The 17,720-nt window shown below is 52.8% G+C and overlaps 1 protein-coding gene across 2 annotated transcripts; it reads left to right on the forward strand.

The window, feature by feature from the left end:
- The first annotated feature begins 35 nt into the window (after positions 1 to 35).
- On the forward strand, positions 36 to 12,893 carry ZNF668 (zinc finger protein 668). 2 transcript variants are annotated; one of them, XM_055298828.2, is made up of 3 exons: positions 36 to 165; positions 9,293 to 9,961; positions 11,463 to 12,893. In XM_055298828.2, exons 2-3 carry the CDS (start codon positions 9,315 to 9,317, stop codon positions 12,673 to 12,675), a joined length of 1,860 nt encoding a protein of 619 aa, XP_055154803.1. In that variant the 5' UTR covers positions 36 to 165; positions 9,293 to 9,314; the 3' UTR covers positions 12,676 to 12,893. The 2 variants fall into 2 exon arrangements, with proteins under 2 accessions (XP_055154803.1, XP_055154802.1); XM_055298827.2 differs by lacking the exon at positions 36 to 165 and adding an exon at positions 8,152 to 9,202.
- Positions 12,894 to 17,720: the final 4,827 nt, after the last annotated feature.

Below are 17,720 nucleotides of genomic sequence, written 5' to 3' on the forward strand. Positions count from 1 at the left end.
TCCTTCCTAGCTGAGGAATATCCCTCACTTCCGCTCGCCGGGCCACCGGTCCCGCCTCCCCGCCCCCCGCTGGGTCCTAGCGCCGGCCCCTCTTTGGCAGGGTCCGGGCTCCTTCGGTGCGAGGAGACGACGCCGACGCCACGGAGTCCGCACAAGTCTCATCGGGTAGGAAACGCCGGCGGGAAGCCGCGAGGGCCCCGGGCAGCCCCCACGCGGCCGCGATCCGAGCTGGCCTCAGTTTCCCTGCGGGTGCCGAGGGCGGGCCGGGTTGGCCCAGCGCGAGCAGCGCGGGCGGGGCGGGCGGTGAGCGGCCCCGGGCGCATTGCGGGCCCAGCAGGTCCTAGAACCCGCCGGCTGTCTCCGCGGTTCTGGGCTGCGGACACCCAGGCTCGGCCCGCGCGGCTGCCGGCCCGGTGCGGTGCGGTCCCGGGGGTCCTAGAGCCCGCCATGTTGTGGGTTTTTGTCCCGGCCGCGCGGCACGCGCTGCAAGATCCCCGGCGCCGGCAGCCCCCCTCCCCTGCCGAGGCCGGGCCACCACTCCCGCGGTCCTAGAGAACGCCATCTTGCAAGCCTTTGTCCCTCATTCGGCCCTCCGTCCATTCATTTGTTCATCTCCTCATCCTTCGTTCAGTCCTCCTTGCCACGTCCTCCGAGGCCACGTTTTCTGAGGCTCATAACCGGGGTCCTGCCCTCCAGGGGCTGCCTGGCTGGCGGGGGCGCCGCGTACAGACGGTTGCGAGGAGCGAGGAGCTCCGGGTTTCTGCAACTCTTGGCTCCTCGGCGCGCTTCATAGGCCCCACCGCCCTTCAAACTCCCACAAACTTAAGGGACCCCATTTTATTGATGAGGAAACTGAGGCCCAGAGCGGCGTGGGGCCCTTACCTCTCTACTGCCATTAAGTATTTCTGAGGGCACTGGGGAAGGGGGGTTCTTGAAGGATGTAAAGGGGCTTTCCCGTTGGAGAAGGCAGGCAAGGGCTCCCGAGCCCAGGAAACTGCATCTAGAGGTGGAGGGTTGAGAATTGTGGCTGGAGGTTCGGTCGCTGTCGGGAGGAGGACTCTGTCGCTGGAGCTGAGGCTGGAAAAGTAGGTTGGGATCAGGTTGTGAACTGGCCCGGTTGGAGGCCTAGGATATGATTAGCGCTCACTTCTGCAGGGTTCATCCGCTCACTAGGTCACTCCTGGCCGTGAGACCTGTGTGGTGACTGCTTGTTTAGAGATGGGAAGATTGAGGTGCCTCCTTTTTCTCCTCATCCCTGCCCCAGGGTCCTAGCCTAGGATTTTTGGAAATTGAATCTCTGCTTGCCTAGTGAGACAGCAGAACTTCATCCCCTTCCTAAGCCAGTAGTGAGGCAAAGCAAGGCTTCATCGCCACGGCAGGAAGCCCACTGTGGGATATTGGGGCAATAGTTGGGCCTTGTGGACTTGGAAAGGTGGAAGAATTTAGCTAATAAACAGTTATTGGTGGACATTCTCACAAACTCCTACTGTGGAGGAGGCAGAGGCTACAGACCTGGGTTCAAATTTCATCTGAGGTTGATTCTTTCCATTTGTTTTGGGTCACCACACAGGGTTCTGGGTATAGAGGAGGCAGATGATCGGTTTCCTAGCCCTTTGCCAGCCTGGACTCTGGTGCTGGTGATGAAGAATTAACAACCAAACCATAAGATGTGTAATGCTAGCAAAGCAATAGTCAGGGCTCAGAGAGCAGGTGTTTGGGATTTGAATACTGGCTAGTTAGCTTGTTTCTTTGTGGTGTCACTTCTCATAAGAACGCTAATCCTGTTGGACCAGGGCCATACCCTTATGACATCATTCAACCTTAATTACTTCCATAAAGGCCTTATCTCCAAATACAGTCACAATGAGAGTTAGAATTTCAATATATGAATGGACAGGGAACATATTCACTTATAATGAACTTCTAGGCAGCTGTGCAATTGGCTTGAGTAGTTGAGTATTATGCACAAAATGCTTAGAATGATACCTTGCCCATGGTAAGCTTGCAAGGAGTATTGTCCAGATGACACCATAAAGGAAACTAGAGAGGAGGGGGCTGGTCACTGTGGCTCATGCCTGTAATCACAGCACTTTAGAAAGCCAAAGTGGAGGAGCACCTGAAGCCAGGAGTTCTCAAGACCACTGTTGGCAGCATAGTGAGACCTTCATCTCTATATACAAAGAATTTTTAATAAATTAGCGAGGTGTAGTGGTGGGTGCCTATAGTCCTAGCTACTCAGGAGGATTGCTTGAGTGCAGGAGTTCGAGGCTGAAGTGAGTTATGATTGGGCCACTGCACTCTAGGGTGACAGAGTGAGACCCGATCTCTAAGTAAAAATAAAGGCCAGGCATGGTGGCTCACATCTGTAATCCCAGCACTTTGGGAGGCTGAGGCGGGCGGATCACTTGAGGTCAGGAGTTTGAGACCAGAGTGGCCAACATGGTGAAACCCTGTCTCTACTAAAAATACAAAAGTTTGTCAGGTGTGATGGCTTTCGCCTGTAGTCCCAGCTACTCGGGAGGCTGAGGCTGGAGAAACTTGAACCCGGGAGGTGGAGGTTGCAGTGAACTGAGATCCAGCCACTGCACTCTAGCCTGGGCAACAAAGACTTTCTCTCAAAGAAAATAAATAAATAAAAATAAAATAAATAGGCCGGGCATGGTGGCTCAAGCCTGTAATCCCAGCACTTTGGGAGGCCAAGGTGGGTGGATCACCTGAGGTCAGGAGTTCGAGACCAGCCTGGCCAACATGGCCATCTCTACTAAAAATACAAAAAATTAGCTGGCCGTGGTGACAGGCGCCTGTAATCCCAAATACTTGGGAGGCTGAGGCAGAAGAATTGCTTGAACCCGGGAGGCAGAGGTTGCAGTGAGCCGACATCACACCATTGCACTCCAGCCTGGGCAACAGAGGGAGACTCTGTCTCAAAAAATAATAATAATGAATAATAATAAAATAAAATAAATAAAAATAAGCCAGGCACGGTGGCTCATGCCTGTAATCCCAGCACTCTGGGAAGCCGAGGTGGTGGATCATCTGAAGTCAGGAGTTCGAGACCAGCCTGGCCAACATGGTGAAACCCCATCTCTACTAAAAATACAAAAAATTAGCCGGGTGTGGTAGTGGATGCCTGTAATTCCAGCTACTCGGGAGGCTGAGGCAGGAAAATCTCGTGAACCGGGGAGGCGGAGGTTGCAGTGAGCAGAGATCATGCCATTGCACTCCAGCCTTGGCAACAAGAGTGAAACTGTCTCAAAAATAATAAATAAATAAAAATAAAAACAATTTTTAAAAAGTAAAGAGGGCTGGGCGCGGTGGCTCATGCCTGTAATCCAAGCACTTTGGGAGGCCAAGGTGGGTGGATCACTTGAGGTCAGGAGTTCAAGACCAGCCTGGCCAACATGGTGAAATCCTCTCTCTACTAAAAATACAAAAATAAGCCGGATGTAGTGGCGGGCACCTATAATCCCAGCTACTTGGGAGGCTGAGGCAGGAGAATCGCTTGAACCTGGGAGGCGGAGGTTGCAGTGAGCAGATATTATGCCACTGCACTCCAGCCTGGGTGACAGAGTGAGACTCCATCTCAAAAAAAGGGCCGGGCGCAGTGGCTCACACCTGTAATCCCAGCACTCTGGGAGGCCGAGGTGGGTGGAACACGAGGTCAATAGATCGAGACCATCCTGGCCAACACGGTGAAACCCCATCTCTACTAAAAATACAAAAATTAGCTGGGATCGGGCTGGGTGCGGTGGCTCATGCCTGTAATCCCAGCACTCTGGGAGGCAGAGGCGGGTGGATCACGAGGTCAGAAGATTGAGACCATCCTGGCTAACACAGTGAAACCCTGTCTCTACTAAAAATAAAAAAAATTAGCCGGGCATGGTGGCGGGCACCTGTAGTCCCAGCTACGCGGGAGGCTGAGGCAGGAGAATGGCATGAACCCGGGAGGCGGAGCTTGCAGTGAGCCGAGATTGCGCCACTGTACTCCAGCCTGGGCAGGGGAGTGAGACTCCGTCTCAAAAAACAAAAACAAAATTAGTCTGGTGTGGTGGCAGGTACCTGTAGTCCCAGCTACTTAGGAGGCTGAAGCAGGAGAATTGCTTGATAGATAATCGTGAGATTCCGTCAAAAAATAATAATAATAATAAAGAGTAGATAGAGAGCGATTAAAGATAGTATTGAGAAAGGTAGTCATTCAGTGCTCCTTGGTTGGTTAAAAAAGGAAAAAATTTGTAATATTATAAGGGGGGAAGAAAAGGAAAGGTGGTCAAGAAAGCCCTTTTTGAGGAGGTGACTGGGAGCTGAGATCCAAATAACACCAAAAAAGACAGCTACACAAAGATCCTGAGAGAAGAGTGGCTCAGACAGAGGGAACTGCTAGTGCCACAGCCCTGAGGTGGGAAGGAATTTAGCTTTTTGAGGAGAAGAAAGGGGGCGTCTGCGGGTAGAGCCCAGTGGGCCAGGGAGAGGAGTGGGAGGTGAGGTAGGCAGGATTTTGTACGTGTGTGGGTGTGTGTGTGTGTGGGTATGTGTATTTTTAGTAGAGATGGGGTTTCACCATGTTGGCCAGGCTGGTCTCAAACTCCTGGCCTCAAGTGATCTGCCCAGGTAGGCAGGATTTAGATGGTTTGGGGCTATGCTGGCCATGGAAAAGATATTGGTCTTTTTCCTGGGAGCAGTGGGAAGTCTCATGATTCAACCTGAGGGAGAGAATGGAGACTGGTTGAGAGAGTCCTGCCCAGGAGCCTGGAGACCTGGGTTCGAGTCTGGCTCCTTGACCAGTTGTGTGTCCTTGTGTACAGTTTTTCCTTTGTGGGGGCCTTAATCTCAATATATGAAAAAGAGGTGTAGTGAACACTTAAAATGCTCCTCTCCTAAGAACTTGTGGAGACCTAAGGATGTGTGTTTGGTTCTTAAGTATTGGTTGGGCCAGGCACGGTGGCTCACGCCTATAATCCCAGCACTTTGGGAGGCTGCAGTGGGAGGATCACTTGAGTCCAGGAGTTCTAGACCAGCCCAGGCAACATAGCAAGACTTCATCTCTACTAAAAATAAAAATTAGCCAGGCATGGTGGTGCATGCCTGTAGTCCCAGCTACTTGGGAGGCTGAAGTGGGAGGATTGCTTGAGTCTGGGAAGTCAAGGCTGCAGTGAGCCATGATTGCACCACTGCACCTCAGCCTGAGCGACAGAGTGAGATCTTGTTTCAAAACCAAACAAACAAACGAAAGTATTGGCTGGAATGATCCAGAGTGTATTTAAAATACAGATTCCTGAGGCCTACCTCAAGCTCTTTAATAAAAAAAAAAAAAAAAAAAAAGGCCGGGCGTGGTGGCTCACGCCTGTAATCCCAGCACTTTGGGAGGCCAAGGTGGGCGGATCACGAAGTCAGGAGATTGAGACCATCCTGGCTAACACAGTGAAACCCCGTCTCTACTAAAAATACAAAAAATTAGCCGGGTGTGGTGGCAGGTGCCTGTAGTCCCAGCTACTCTGGAGGCGGAGGTTGCAGTGAGCCAAGATCGCGCCACTGCACTCCAGCCTGGGCGACAGAGTGAGACTCCATCTCAAAAAAAAAAAAAAAATCTTTTTAATAGTGGGATGTTAGACAGAGACCTAGCCTACCTGGCCTCTTTGTGTAGCTGGGCCCATGCTGAGACCAACCTGGCACTCCCCTACCTTTTCCCCTGGGAAGTGCCGTGGGAGGAGGGATTTCCCCTCCAGCTACCTGGTGTCTGACTCGCAGATAGGGAGGCTGAGACCCAGAGCTGGCAAGAGGCAGTAGAAGGGCCAGAGTTCAGAACCACTGGGCCAAGCCCTCTGAGAGGGAAGCAGAGACATAAAGGGTGCCGGCCAGGGTCTCAAGGCAGTTCTGCAAGTATGAGAGAAGACACGGGTATGACCTGAGCTCAGGCTTCTGGTCACTGTGGGGCTGGCCGAGGCAGCAGACAAGCCTAAGAGGCCCCAGACCACTGAGCAAGACCCCAGCAACTTAAGGCAAATTAAACACCTGGACTGAAGTCCCAGCTGCTTAGGTTACCCATTGTGAGACCATGGGCAAGTTACTTAACTCTTGGAACCTCGATTTATTCCTCTGTAAAGTAGGGACAAGAATCCCTATCTCAGGAAGCTATAAGACATTAAATTAAATAAACTAGCACACCCAGCAATGTGTCTGGCTCTGAGAAGACTCTTTGATAATTGAGGACAGTAATTATTTTTGACTCATTCATTCCTCACCCAACCCTGTCAGGTAAGTACTATCATTATCTCCATTTTTCAGATTAGAAAACTGAGGTTCTAAGACATGCAGTACATTACACAAGGTCACATCAGCTGGGAAGTGATGGAGGCAAAATCTGAAGCCAGACAGTCTGGCTTCAGGGACTGGGCACTTAACAAAATACTGAACCATTTCTCTGGACCTTGGTTCCCTTATCTGTGAAAATGGAATAATAGAACTTTCCTCATGGGGTTGCCACGAAGGGTAACTGAGCTAATACACATAAGGAGTTTAGGATACTGCCTGGTATTTGGCGAGTGCTCAGTAAATGTGAGCTATCTTTTTAATTATTTATTTATTTATTTATTTATTTTTGAGATGAGGTCTCACTCTGTTGCCAGGCTGGAGTGCAGTGGCACCACCTTGGCTTACTGCAACCTCAGTCTCCTTGGGCTCAAGCATTTCTCCTACCTCAGCCTTCTGAGTAGCTGGGAGTACAGGCATGCACCACCATGCCTGGCTAATTTTTGTGTATTTTGTAGAAATGGGATTTTGCTATATTGCCCAGGCTGGTCTTGAACTCCTGGGCTCAAGCGATCCACCCACCTTGGTCTCCCAAAGTGCTAGGATACAGGTGTGAGCCACTGAACCTTGCCCAACCTATCATTTTTATTAAGGAAGAACATTATCAGGCAGACTCTCCAGAAACCGTCTGGAAGAGGTAGTGAGTACCTGATCCAGAAATAGGGAGGTATCCCTTGGAAACTGTAGGAAGAATTCAAGTCATCAGGAAGGTTAGAATTCATTCCCTTTAACTTATCTTCAAGCCCCAGAATGGATGGATGGATGGATTGATTGATTGAGACAGTGTCTTGCCCTGTCTCCCAGGCTGGAGTGCAGTGGTACAGCTTGAACTCCTGGGCTCAAGCAGTCCTCCCACCCCAGCCTCTCAAGTAGGCAGGACTACAGGCGCATGCCACCACACCTGGCTAATTTTTATTTTTAGTAGAGATGGGGTCTCGCCAGGTTGCCCAGGCTGGAGTGCAGTTGTACGATCATAGTTCCCTGCAGCCTCAAACCCCTGGGTTCAAGGGATCCTCCTGCCTCAGCCTCCCACGTAGCTGGGACTTCAGGCGCATGGCACCACACCTGGCTAAGCCCTAGGATTTAGTGGGAAAAGTGAAATAACCAAGTGAGAATAGAATGGAGTTTTGTGGGACTGGGGCCAAACCCAAAGGGGAGATGCTTGAGGATCCTCCTTGTGGAAGTGGTGCTCCAGTGAAGGACTTGTCAGATTTGGAACAAGCAGGAAGGACCTGGGGATTTGCATGGTGTGGTGGAAGCCATGCAAAGTTCTTGAGCAGGGAACAGGAAACATCATTCATTACTTTTGGGAGAAGACCGGCTGCATGGGGTTGGGGAGGGAGGGCAGCGTGCAGGCCTGAGGCCAGGACTTTAGGCAGAAGGGTGCTGACTCTAAAGATGTGGCCCTTGCCACGCATCAGGGGCTCCTGTGTCCTCCCTGGGTCAACCAGGTAAGCTGCTTCTCTCGCCCTTTCCTAGCATAAGGGGCCCTGAGTCTTTGTATTTCCCCTAGCACCCTCGTGGCTCAGCTCAGTTTCCTCCTGAACCCCAGTGTCCTAACTTAGAAGCCACCAACCCCTAAGGTGTCCAGATGAGGAAATAGTCTTTTTTTTTCTTTTTTTTGAGACGGAGTCTTGCTCTGTTGCCCAGGCTGGAGTGCAGTGGCGTGATCTCGGCTCACTGCAAGCTCCGCCTCCCGGGTTCACGCCATTCTCCTGCCTCAGCCTCTCCGAGTATCTGGGACTACAGGTGCCCGCCACCATGCCTGGCTAATTTTTTTGTATTTTCAGTAGAGACGGGGTTTCACTGTGTTAGCCAGGATGGTCTCAATCTCCTGACCTCGTAATCCACCCGCCTCGGCCTCCCAGAGTGCTGGGATTACAGGCGTGAGCCACCGCGCCCGGCCGGAAATAGTCTTATAAACAACACTCATTTCACTGAGGTCTCATAGTAATCCACGGGGCTGGAAGTAGAATGTAGGCCTCCTAGCCTCTGGGCACACCTGGCTCCCTGCAGCCCCCACTCCTCAGACCCCTTCCCCCAGCAGCAGCTGCTGAGCACTCCTTAAGTGGATCTGCCATAATCCTCTTCCCTTCATCCCCCAGGGAGGATGAGCTGGTGTTAAGACTAATACAGCCATTAATCCTGTTTCCTCCCAACCATGATCCCCAGGAGCAGCTGGGTGGAGGGCGTCTGGGTTCTGGACCAGAAAATAGGGATCTCAGCTAGAGCTGGTATCCCAGGAGGCCATGTTAGATCAGATACATCAGTTATGACTCAGAAAGAGGCTTCTAGCTGCTAGCAATGGCTTAGGCTGCCTTGAGTGATTCTCCATTACCAGAGTTGTGGGAACAAGCCAACAAGATTCCAGAGCAGAGAGTGGACAGATTCCAGTCTGGGGCGGAGGCCGGTACAGCTGTGCAAGGCCAGAATTCTGTGTGAACAGTTGCTGTCTCTGAGGGCTGACCATCCAGAGGCGGAAAGAAAACACAGATGCTGGGGACCTGTCACTTCCAGACAGTGCCAGCTACCAGATTTAGCCCACTGGCTCAGCCCTTTTCTGGTCCCAGGTCTGTCTTTTCTGGGCGCTTGGAGACCTTCAGGCCAGGCCCACGTCTGGGTACACTCTTTATCCTGACATAGTTCTTGGACACTGAACTGAAGAAGGAAGATGGTGAGACAAATGGAACCTGGGCCTCTGGGAATGCCACAGTGTTTGGAAAAGCCCGTTGAGGGGGGAAGTGTAGGTGAATCTTTTGTGACCCCCAGCCTCCTTTCTTAGTGGCTCTGCGGACACTTGGTCCAACTCCTTTCTTCAATGAGCAGATCAGAGAGGAAACGAACGCAGGGTGTCAGAGCCAGGAATGCTGGGCAGGAAGGATGTGGGGGTTCCGAGGTGAGAAATGCAGATGAGATAGGGTTCTCTCTGAGGCCTTCAGGAGTGGCGAAGGTATGTGGCTTTGGTCTAACTTTGCTTCTCTTGCAGAGAAACCCCGTTCACCAAGGCCATGGAAGTGGAGGCTGCAGAGGCCCCGTCCCCAGCCCCCGGCTACAAGCGTTCGGGCCGCCGCTACAAGTGCCTGTCCTGTACCAAGACATTTCCAAATGCGCCCAGGGCAGCGCGCCACGCTGCCACACATGGGCCGGCAGACTGCTCTGAGGAGGTGGCCGAGGTGAAGCCAAAGCCAGAGACAGAAGCTAAGGCAGAGGAAGCCAGTGGGGACAAGGTGTCAGGCTCCGCGGCTAAGCCTAGGCCCTATGCGTGTCCGCTATGCCCTAAGGCCTACAAGACGGCACCCGAGCTGCGCAGCCACGGGCGCAGCCACACGGGGGAGAAGCCCTTTCCATGCCCCGAGTGCGGCCGCCGCTTCATGCAGCCGGTGTGCCTGCGCGTGCACCTGGCCTCGCACGCTGGCGAACTGCCCTTCCGCTGTGCGCACTGCCCCAAGGCCTATGGCGCGCTCTCCAAGCTCAAGATCCACCAGCGCGGCCACACAGGCGAGCGGCCCTACGCCTGCGCCGACTGCGGCAAGAGCTTTGCTGACCCTTCAGTGTTCCGCAAGCACCGGCGTACTCACGCTGGCCTGCGGCCCTACAGCTGCGAGCGTTGCGGGAAAGCCTACGCGGAGCTAAAGGACCTCCGCAACCATGAGCGGTGAGGGTGCCTTCTGGGGCAGGGCGACAGCGTTGCTGCAGCCAGTGGGGCCTGGGGTTGAGTCTCAGGGTAAAGTGAGCCAATGGGAAGGTGGGCGTGGCAGATCCAAGGGGAGGCATGTAGGAGAAATTGGTGCCCCTGATTGGGCAGAGGTAGCGACTGCCTTGAGGTTGATCCCTGAGAATGGGATTGGGTCAGATTGGCCTCCGTTCCAGGCCAGCTGGAAAGGGGGCGGGGTTTGGAGTTGGGCAGTTCTGAGGGTCTTTTGTGGAAACCAGGAGGTGTGAGTGGGGCTTGGTTTGTCTAGGTCATTTTTTTTTTCTTTTTCTCAGCCTCTACATTAATGACACGTTTCTAGGCTGGGCACAATAGCTCACGCCTATAATTCCAGCACTTTGGGAGGCTGAGGCAGGAGGATCTCTTGAGCCCAAGAGTTCAAGACCAGCCTGGGCAACACAGCAAGCCTCGTCTCTATAAAAATAAAAAAATTACCCGAGCATGGGGATGTACACTTCTAGTCCCGGGTACTTGGGAGGATAAGGTGGGAGGATGGCCTGAGCCCAGGAGGTCGAGGCTGCAGTGAGCCATGATCAGGCCACTGCATTCCAGCCTGGGGAACAGGAAAAAAAAGGCAGAGGACACAGATCTTGGTTTTTTGGTATTTTTGTTTTGTTTTTGTTTGTTTGTTTTTTGAGACGGAGTTTTGCTCTTGTTGCCCAGGCTAGAGTGCAATGGTGCGATCTCGGCTCACCGCAACCTCCGCCTCCCGGGTTCAAGCGATTCTCCTGCCTCAGCCTCCCGAGTAGCTGGGATTACAGGCATGCGCCACCACGCACGGCTAATTTTGTATTTTTAGTAAAGACGGGGTTTCTCCGTGTTGGTCACAATGGTCTTAAACTCCCGACCTCAGGTGATCCGCCCGCCTCGGCCTCCCAAAGTGCTGAGATTACAGGCGCGAACCACCGCGCCTGGCCATATCTTGGTCTTTTTTTTTTTTTTTTTGAGATGGAGTCTCCCTCTGCCGCCCAGGCTGGAGTGCAGTGGCAAGATCTCGGCTCACTGCAAGCTCCGCCTCCCAGGTTCACGCCATTCTCCTGCCTCAGCCTCCCGAGTAGCTGGGACTACAGGCACCCACCACCACGCTCGGCTAATTTTTTGTATTTTTGGTAGAGACGGGGTTTCACCGTGTTAGCCAGGATGGTCTCCATCGCCTGACCTCGTGATCCGCCCGCCTCGGCCTCCCAAAGTGCTGGAATTACAGGCATGAGCCACCGCGCCCGGCCCATATCTTGGTCTTTAATGTGCAGAGACAGGTCTTTGGAATAGAGACACCCAGCCAGTCTGAAGTCTTCTTCCTCTGGGGTGCAGCCATGTGGCTGTTAGGAGATTAAGCATAGGCCCCCACGGACATTTGGGGAACCCCTAAAGTACAGACCAGACAGGCAGTGGGGTCAGGTTATGGATCTGTCGCCTTCATGCCAAGCCCTCCACACCCCCGCAGGTCCCACACCGGCGAGCGCCCCTTCCTCTGCTCCGAGTGCGGGAAGAGCTTCTCCCGCTCATCCTCGCTCACGTGCCACCAGCGCATCCACGCGGCACAGAAGCCCTACCGCTGCCCGGCCTGCGGCAAGGGCTTCACACAGCTCAGTTCCTACCAGAGCCACGAGCGCACGCACTCGGGGGAGAAGCCCTTCCTGTGCCCGCGCTGCGGCCGCATGTTCTCCGACCCCTCGAGCTTCCGTCGCCACCAGCGCGCGCATGAGGGGGTGAAGCCGTACCACTGCGAGAAGTGTGGCAAGGACTTCCGGCAGCCAGCGGACCTGGCCATGCACCGGCGTGTGCACACGGGCGACCGGCCGTTCAAGTGCCTGCAGTGTGACAAGACGTTCGTGGCGTCCTGGGACCTCAAGCGGCACACGCTGGTGCACTCTGGCCAGCGGCCCTTCCGCTGTGAGGAGTGCGGGCGAGCCTTCGCCGAGCGTGCCAGCCTCACGAAGCACAGCCGGGTGCACTCGGGGGAGCGCCCCTTCCACTGTAACGCGTGTGGGAAATCCTTTGTGGTGTCGTCGAGCCTGAGGAAGCACGAGCGGACCCATCGAAGCAGTGAGGCCGCGGGGGTGCCCCCTGCACAGGAGCTGGTGGTGGGGTTGGCGCTGCCTGTGGGCGTGGCAGGTGAGAGTTCAGCCGCCCCGGCAGCAGGGGCGGGGCTAGGGGACCCTCCAGCAGGGCTGCTAGGGCTGCCCCCGGAGTCAGGTGGTGTGATGGCCACACAGTGGCAGGTGGTGGGCATGACGGTGGAGCATGTGGAATGCCAAGATGCTGGTGTCCGGGAGGCTCCGGGTCCCTTGGAAGGGGCAGGCGAGGCGGGGGGTGAGGAGGCTGACGAGAAGCCCCCCCAGTTTGTGTGCCGAGAGTGCAAGGAGACCTTCTCCACAATGACGCTGCTGCGTCGGCACGAGCGCTCACACCCGGAGCTCCGGCCCTTCCCCTGCACCCAGTGCGGCAAAAGCTTCTCTGACCGGGCTGGGCTGCGCAAACACAGCCGCACTCACAGCTCAGTACGCCCCTACACCTGCCCCCATTGTCCCAAGGCCTTCTTGAGTGCCAGCGACCTGCGCAAGCATGAACGCACCCACCCTGTGCCCATGGGGACCCCCACACCCCTGGAGCCCCTGGTGGCTTTGCTAGGAATGCCTGAAGAGGGGCCGGCCTGAAGCCCATGAGCCCCCAGCACCACACTCCGGGAGCCCAGTCCCCATCGGGGGCTTCCTGTACCTCCTTTTGCCTGGCTCTGCTCTTTAGACTCCAGATCCCGACCCCTCAGCAACTAGCTCACCTGTCACCCAGCTAAGAGAGCTGGGACAGTGGAGGCTGGCAGAAGCTGAGACGTGACTGTCTAGGAGTAACACTCATTAAAGCTTTCATTTTGGCACCAGGTCGTCTTCTGTGTTCTGGTTGGGAGTGAATGGGTGGGATTTTGGGCATCAGGTAAGGTTCAGTGGAGACCCCTGGATCCACAGATTTGAAACTAGAAGGGTCTTTGGATGCAGTTTCCCAAAGTATGTTTCAGGATGCCTAGTGACAGAAGGTTTCATGGGCAGGTAAGAAAAGAAATTCCCTGTGCCCTTCTTGGGATTCTTGGTGATCAAAACTTGGTGATCAAAAGTGGGCTGGGGTGGCCCTGGAGGAGCAGTCCTTCTGGCAGCTGGGAGCTGGCCTCTCCAGGCCCACTGCCCCCTTGTTGTGAGGGCCTGGGACTTAGGAATCTACCCTCAAAAGGGGTATTGTTCATTAAAATCTACCCATTTCCTCATAGAAAATACGTCTTCAATTGCCTGGTGGTGGTGGCTCACACCTGTAATCCCAGCACTTTGGGAGGCTAAGGCAGGTGGATCACCTGAGGTCAGCAGTTCTGAGACCAGCCTAGTCAACATGGTGAAACCCTGTCTCTATTAAAATTACAAAAATTAGCCAGATGTGGTGGCGCATGCCATAGTCCCAGCTACTCAGGAGGCTGAGGCAGGAGAATCACTTGAACCTGGGAGGTGGAGGTTGCGGTGAGCCAAGATCCCACCACTGCACTCCAGCCTGGGCTACAGAGCAAAACTCTGCCTCAAAAAAAAAAAAAAAAAAAATTATCACAAGCATTGATAAGTCCAACAGTGAATACATCTGTTTAGCTTTGTTTAGCCCATACTTGATTATGGAAACCTTTCACTGAGTAGTTCTACTTTTATCCTTTCATAGATAATAAACTGTGGATAAAAATTAGTTATCTTTCCTTTATACTAAAGTAACAAATTAGAAAATATTACTTGGTGGAAAAAGGATTCCCAATTCACAACAAAATCCATGGACCGTGAAGGAATAAACCTCACAAGAAATGTGCAAAACCTGTATGAAAAGAAATGATATCTCCAACCTGAAGGATATGAAATAAGACCTAAGTAAATGGAGACATATACCATATACCTGAATGGAAAGACTGATTATTAAAAGATGTCCACCAGGTCCGGTGGCTTATGGCTTTAATTCCAGCATTTTGGGAGGCCGAGGTGGGAGGATCAGCTGACATCAGGAGTTGGAGACCAGCCTGGCCAACATGGTGAAGCCCTATCTCTACTGAAAAATACAAAAATTAGCCGGGTATAGTGGTGGTCACCTCTAATCTCAGCTACTTGGGAGGCTGAGGCAGGAGAATTGCTTGAACCCGGGAGGCAGAGGTTGCAGTGAGCTGAGAACAAGCCGTTGCACTCCAGCTTGGGTGATAACAGCGAAACTCTGTCTCAAAATAAATAAATAAATAGGCCAGGTGTGGTGGCTCATGCCTGTAATCCCAGCACTTTGGGAGGCCGAGGAGGGTGGATCACCTGAGGTCAGGAGTTTGAGACCAGCCTGGCCAACATGGTGAAATCCCATCTCTACTAAAAATACAAAATTAGCCGGGTGTGGTGGCACATGCCTGTAATCCCAGCTACTTACGAGGCTGAGGTAGGAGAATCACTTGAACCTGGGAAGTGGAGGTTGCTGGAGCCGAGATTGTGCCATTGCACTCCAGCCCAGGCAACAAGAGTGAAACTGTCTCAATAAATAAATAGGCTGAGCATGGTGGCTCATGCCTGTAAGCCCAGCACTTTGGGAGGCCGAGGAGGGCGGATCATCTGAGGTCAGGAGATCGAGACCATCCTGGCCAACACGGTGAAACCCCATCTCTACTAAAAATACAAAAAAATTAACCGGGCATGGTGGCAGGCGCCTGTGGAGTCCCAGTTACTTGGGAGGCTGAGGCGGGAGAATCGGCTTGAACCCGGGAGGCGGAGGTTGCAGTGAGCCCAGATTGTGCCACTGCACTCCAGCCTGGGCGACAGAGTGAGACTCCATCTCAAAAAAAAAATAAATAAATAAATACGGCCGGGCGCGGTGGCTCACGCTTGTAATCCCAGCACTTTGGGAGGCCGAGGCGGGCGGATCACGAGGTCAGGAGATCGAGACCACGGTGAAACCCCGTCTCTACTAAAAATACAAAAAAAAAAAAAAAAAATTAGCCGGGCGTGATGGCGGGCGCCTGTAGTCCCAGCTACTTGGAGAGGCTGAGGCAGGAGAATGGCGTGAACCCAGGAGGCGGAGCTTGCAGTGAACCGAGATCGCGCCACTGCACTCCAGCCTGGGCGACAGAGCGAGACTCCGTCTCAAAAAAAAAAAAAAAAAAAAAGAAAAATAAATAAATAAATAAATAAAGCCGAATGGGCTGGGTACAGTGGCTCATGCCTGTAATCCCAGCACTTTGGGAGGCCGAGGCAGGCAGATCACCTCAGGTCAGGAGTTCGAGACCAGCCTGGCCAACCATAGCCAACATGGTGAAACCCCATCTCTACTAAAAATACAAAAATTAGCCAGGCATGGTGGCAGGTGCCTGTAATCCCAGCTACTTGGGAGGCTGAGGGACAAGAATCCCTTGAACCTGGAAGGTGTGGAGGTTGCAGTGAGCCAAGATGGCGCCCACTGCACCCTAGCCTGGGCGACAGACCAAAACTCCGTTTAAAAAAAAAAAGATGTCGATTCTCCCTAGTTTAGTCCTTAAATTCACTGCCATCCTGAAGGATTATTTATTTATTTATTTATTTATTTATTTAGAGATAGAGTCTTGCTCTATCGCCCAGGCTGGTATGAAGTGGTGCAATCTCAGCTCACTGCAACCTCTGCCTCCTGCGTTCAAGCTATTTATTTTTGAGACTGAGTTTCACTCTTGTTGCCCAGGCTAGAATGCAATGGCACGATCTCAGCTCACTGCGACCTCCACCTCCCAAGTTCAAGCAATTCTCTTGCATCAGCCTCCCGAGTAGCTGAGAAGGACTACAAGTGCCTGCCATCACACCCGGCTAATTTCTTGTATTATTTTTTCTTTTTCTTTTTTTTTTTTTACATGGAGTTTCACTCTTGTTGCCCAGGCTGGAGTACAATGCCACGGTCTCAGCTCACTGCAACCTCTGCCTCCTGGGTTCAAGCGATTCTCCTGCCTCAGCCTCCCAAGTAGCTGGGACTACAGGTGTATGTCACTATGCCTGGCTAAGTTTTGTATTTTTAGTAGAGACGGGGTTTCACCATGTTGGCGAGGCTTGTCTCGAACTCCTGACCTCAGGTGATCCACCCACCTTGGCCTCCGAAAGTGCTGGGATTACAGGCGTGAGCCACCGTGCCCAGCCAGGATTTTTAAACATAACGTGAAAATTCAAACTTCAGATACAACACCATATAATTCAAAGTTCACATATAATACAATATCATTTATTTTTTCTTTTGGGATAAGGTCTCATTCTGTCACTCAGGCTAGAGTGCGGTGGTGTGATCATGGCTCACTGCAGCCCCAACTTCCCAGGCTCTACAAGCAATCCTCCTCCCTCAGCCTTGAGAGTAGCTGGGACTACAGGCACACACCAGCACAGGTGGCAAAGTTTTCTATTTTCATGTAGAGACAGGGTTTCACCATGTTGCCCAGAATGGTCTCAAACTCCTAAGCTCAATCAATCCTCCCGCTTTGGCTTCCCAAAGTGCTGGGATTACAGGCATGAGCCACCGAGTTAGGCCAATATGGTTTTTTAAAACAGGCCGGGCACGATGGCTCACGCCTGTAATCCCAGCACTTCGGGAGGCAGAGGTGGGTGGATCATCTGAGGTCAGGAGTTTCAGAACAGCCTGGCCAACATGGCGAAACCCTGTCCCTACTGAAAAAAAAAAATACAAAAATTAGCCAGGCATGGTGGCACGTGCCTGTAGTCCCAGCTACTCGGGAGGCTGAGGCGGGAGAATTGCTTGAATCCAGGAGGCAGAGGTTGCAGTGAGCCGAGATCGCACCACTGCACTCCAGCCAGGGTGACAGAGTGAGACAACGTCTCAAAAAAAGAAAACAAAAACAAAAACCAGATAATGTGTTCGACATTCTTCATTTTTTATTTATTTTGAGATAGAGTCTCGCTCCATTGCCTGGGCTGGAGTGCAGTGGATGATCACAGCTCACTGCAGCCTTGAACTCCTGAGCTCGAGTGATCCTCCCTCCTCAGCCTCCTGAGGAGCTAGACTACTGGTGCACCCAGCTAATTTTTTTAACTTTTTGTAGAGGCAGTGAGTTGCTACATTGCTACGCTGGTCTTCAGCTCCTGGGCTCAAGTGATCCTCCCCGCTCAGTCTCCCAAAGTGCTGGGATTACAGGCGTGAGCCACTGAACCCAGCCTGTTTGACATAATAGATAATCAAACACCAGGCCGGGTGCGGTGGCTCATGCCTGTAATCCCAGCACTTTGGGAGGCCGAGGCGGGCAGATCACGAGGTCAGGAGATCGAGACCATCCTGGCTAACGTGGTGAAACCCCGTCTCTACTAAAAATACAAAAAATTAGCCGGTGTAGTGGTGGGTGCCTGTAGTCCCAGCTACTTGGGAGGCTGAGGAAGGAGAATGGCATGAACCCAGGAGGCAGAGCTTGCAGTGAGCCAAGATTGCACCACTGCACTCCAGCCTGGGCGACAGAGCGAGACTCCATCTCAAAAAAAAAAAAAAAAAAGATAATCAAACACCAAAGTACTAGGGGGAAAAACAAACATTGTTTGAGCCCAGGAGCCGGAGGTTGCAGTGAGCCGAGATTGTGCCACTGTACTCCAGCCTGGGTGACAGAGCAAGACTCCCTCTAAAAAAAAAAAAAATTAGCCTGGCATGGCAGCACACACTTGAGAAGCTGAGGCAGGAGAATTGGTTGAACTAGGGAGAC

Source organism: Symphalangus syndactylus, chromosome 11 (genome assembly GCF_028878055.3).
Source record: "Symphalangus syndactylus isolate Jambi chromosome 11, NHGRI_mSymSyn1-v2.1_pri, whole genome shotgun sequence".
Lineage (NCBI taxonomy): Eukaryota > Metazoa > Chordata > Mammalia > Primates > Hylobatidae > Symphalangus > Symphalangus syndactylus.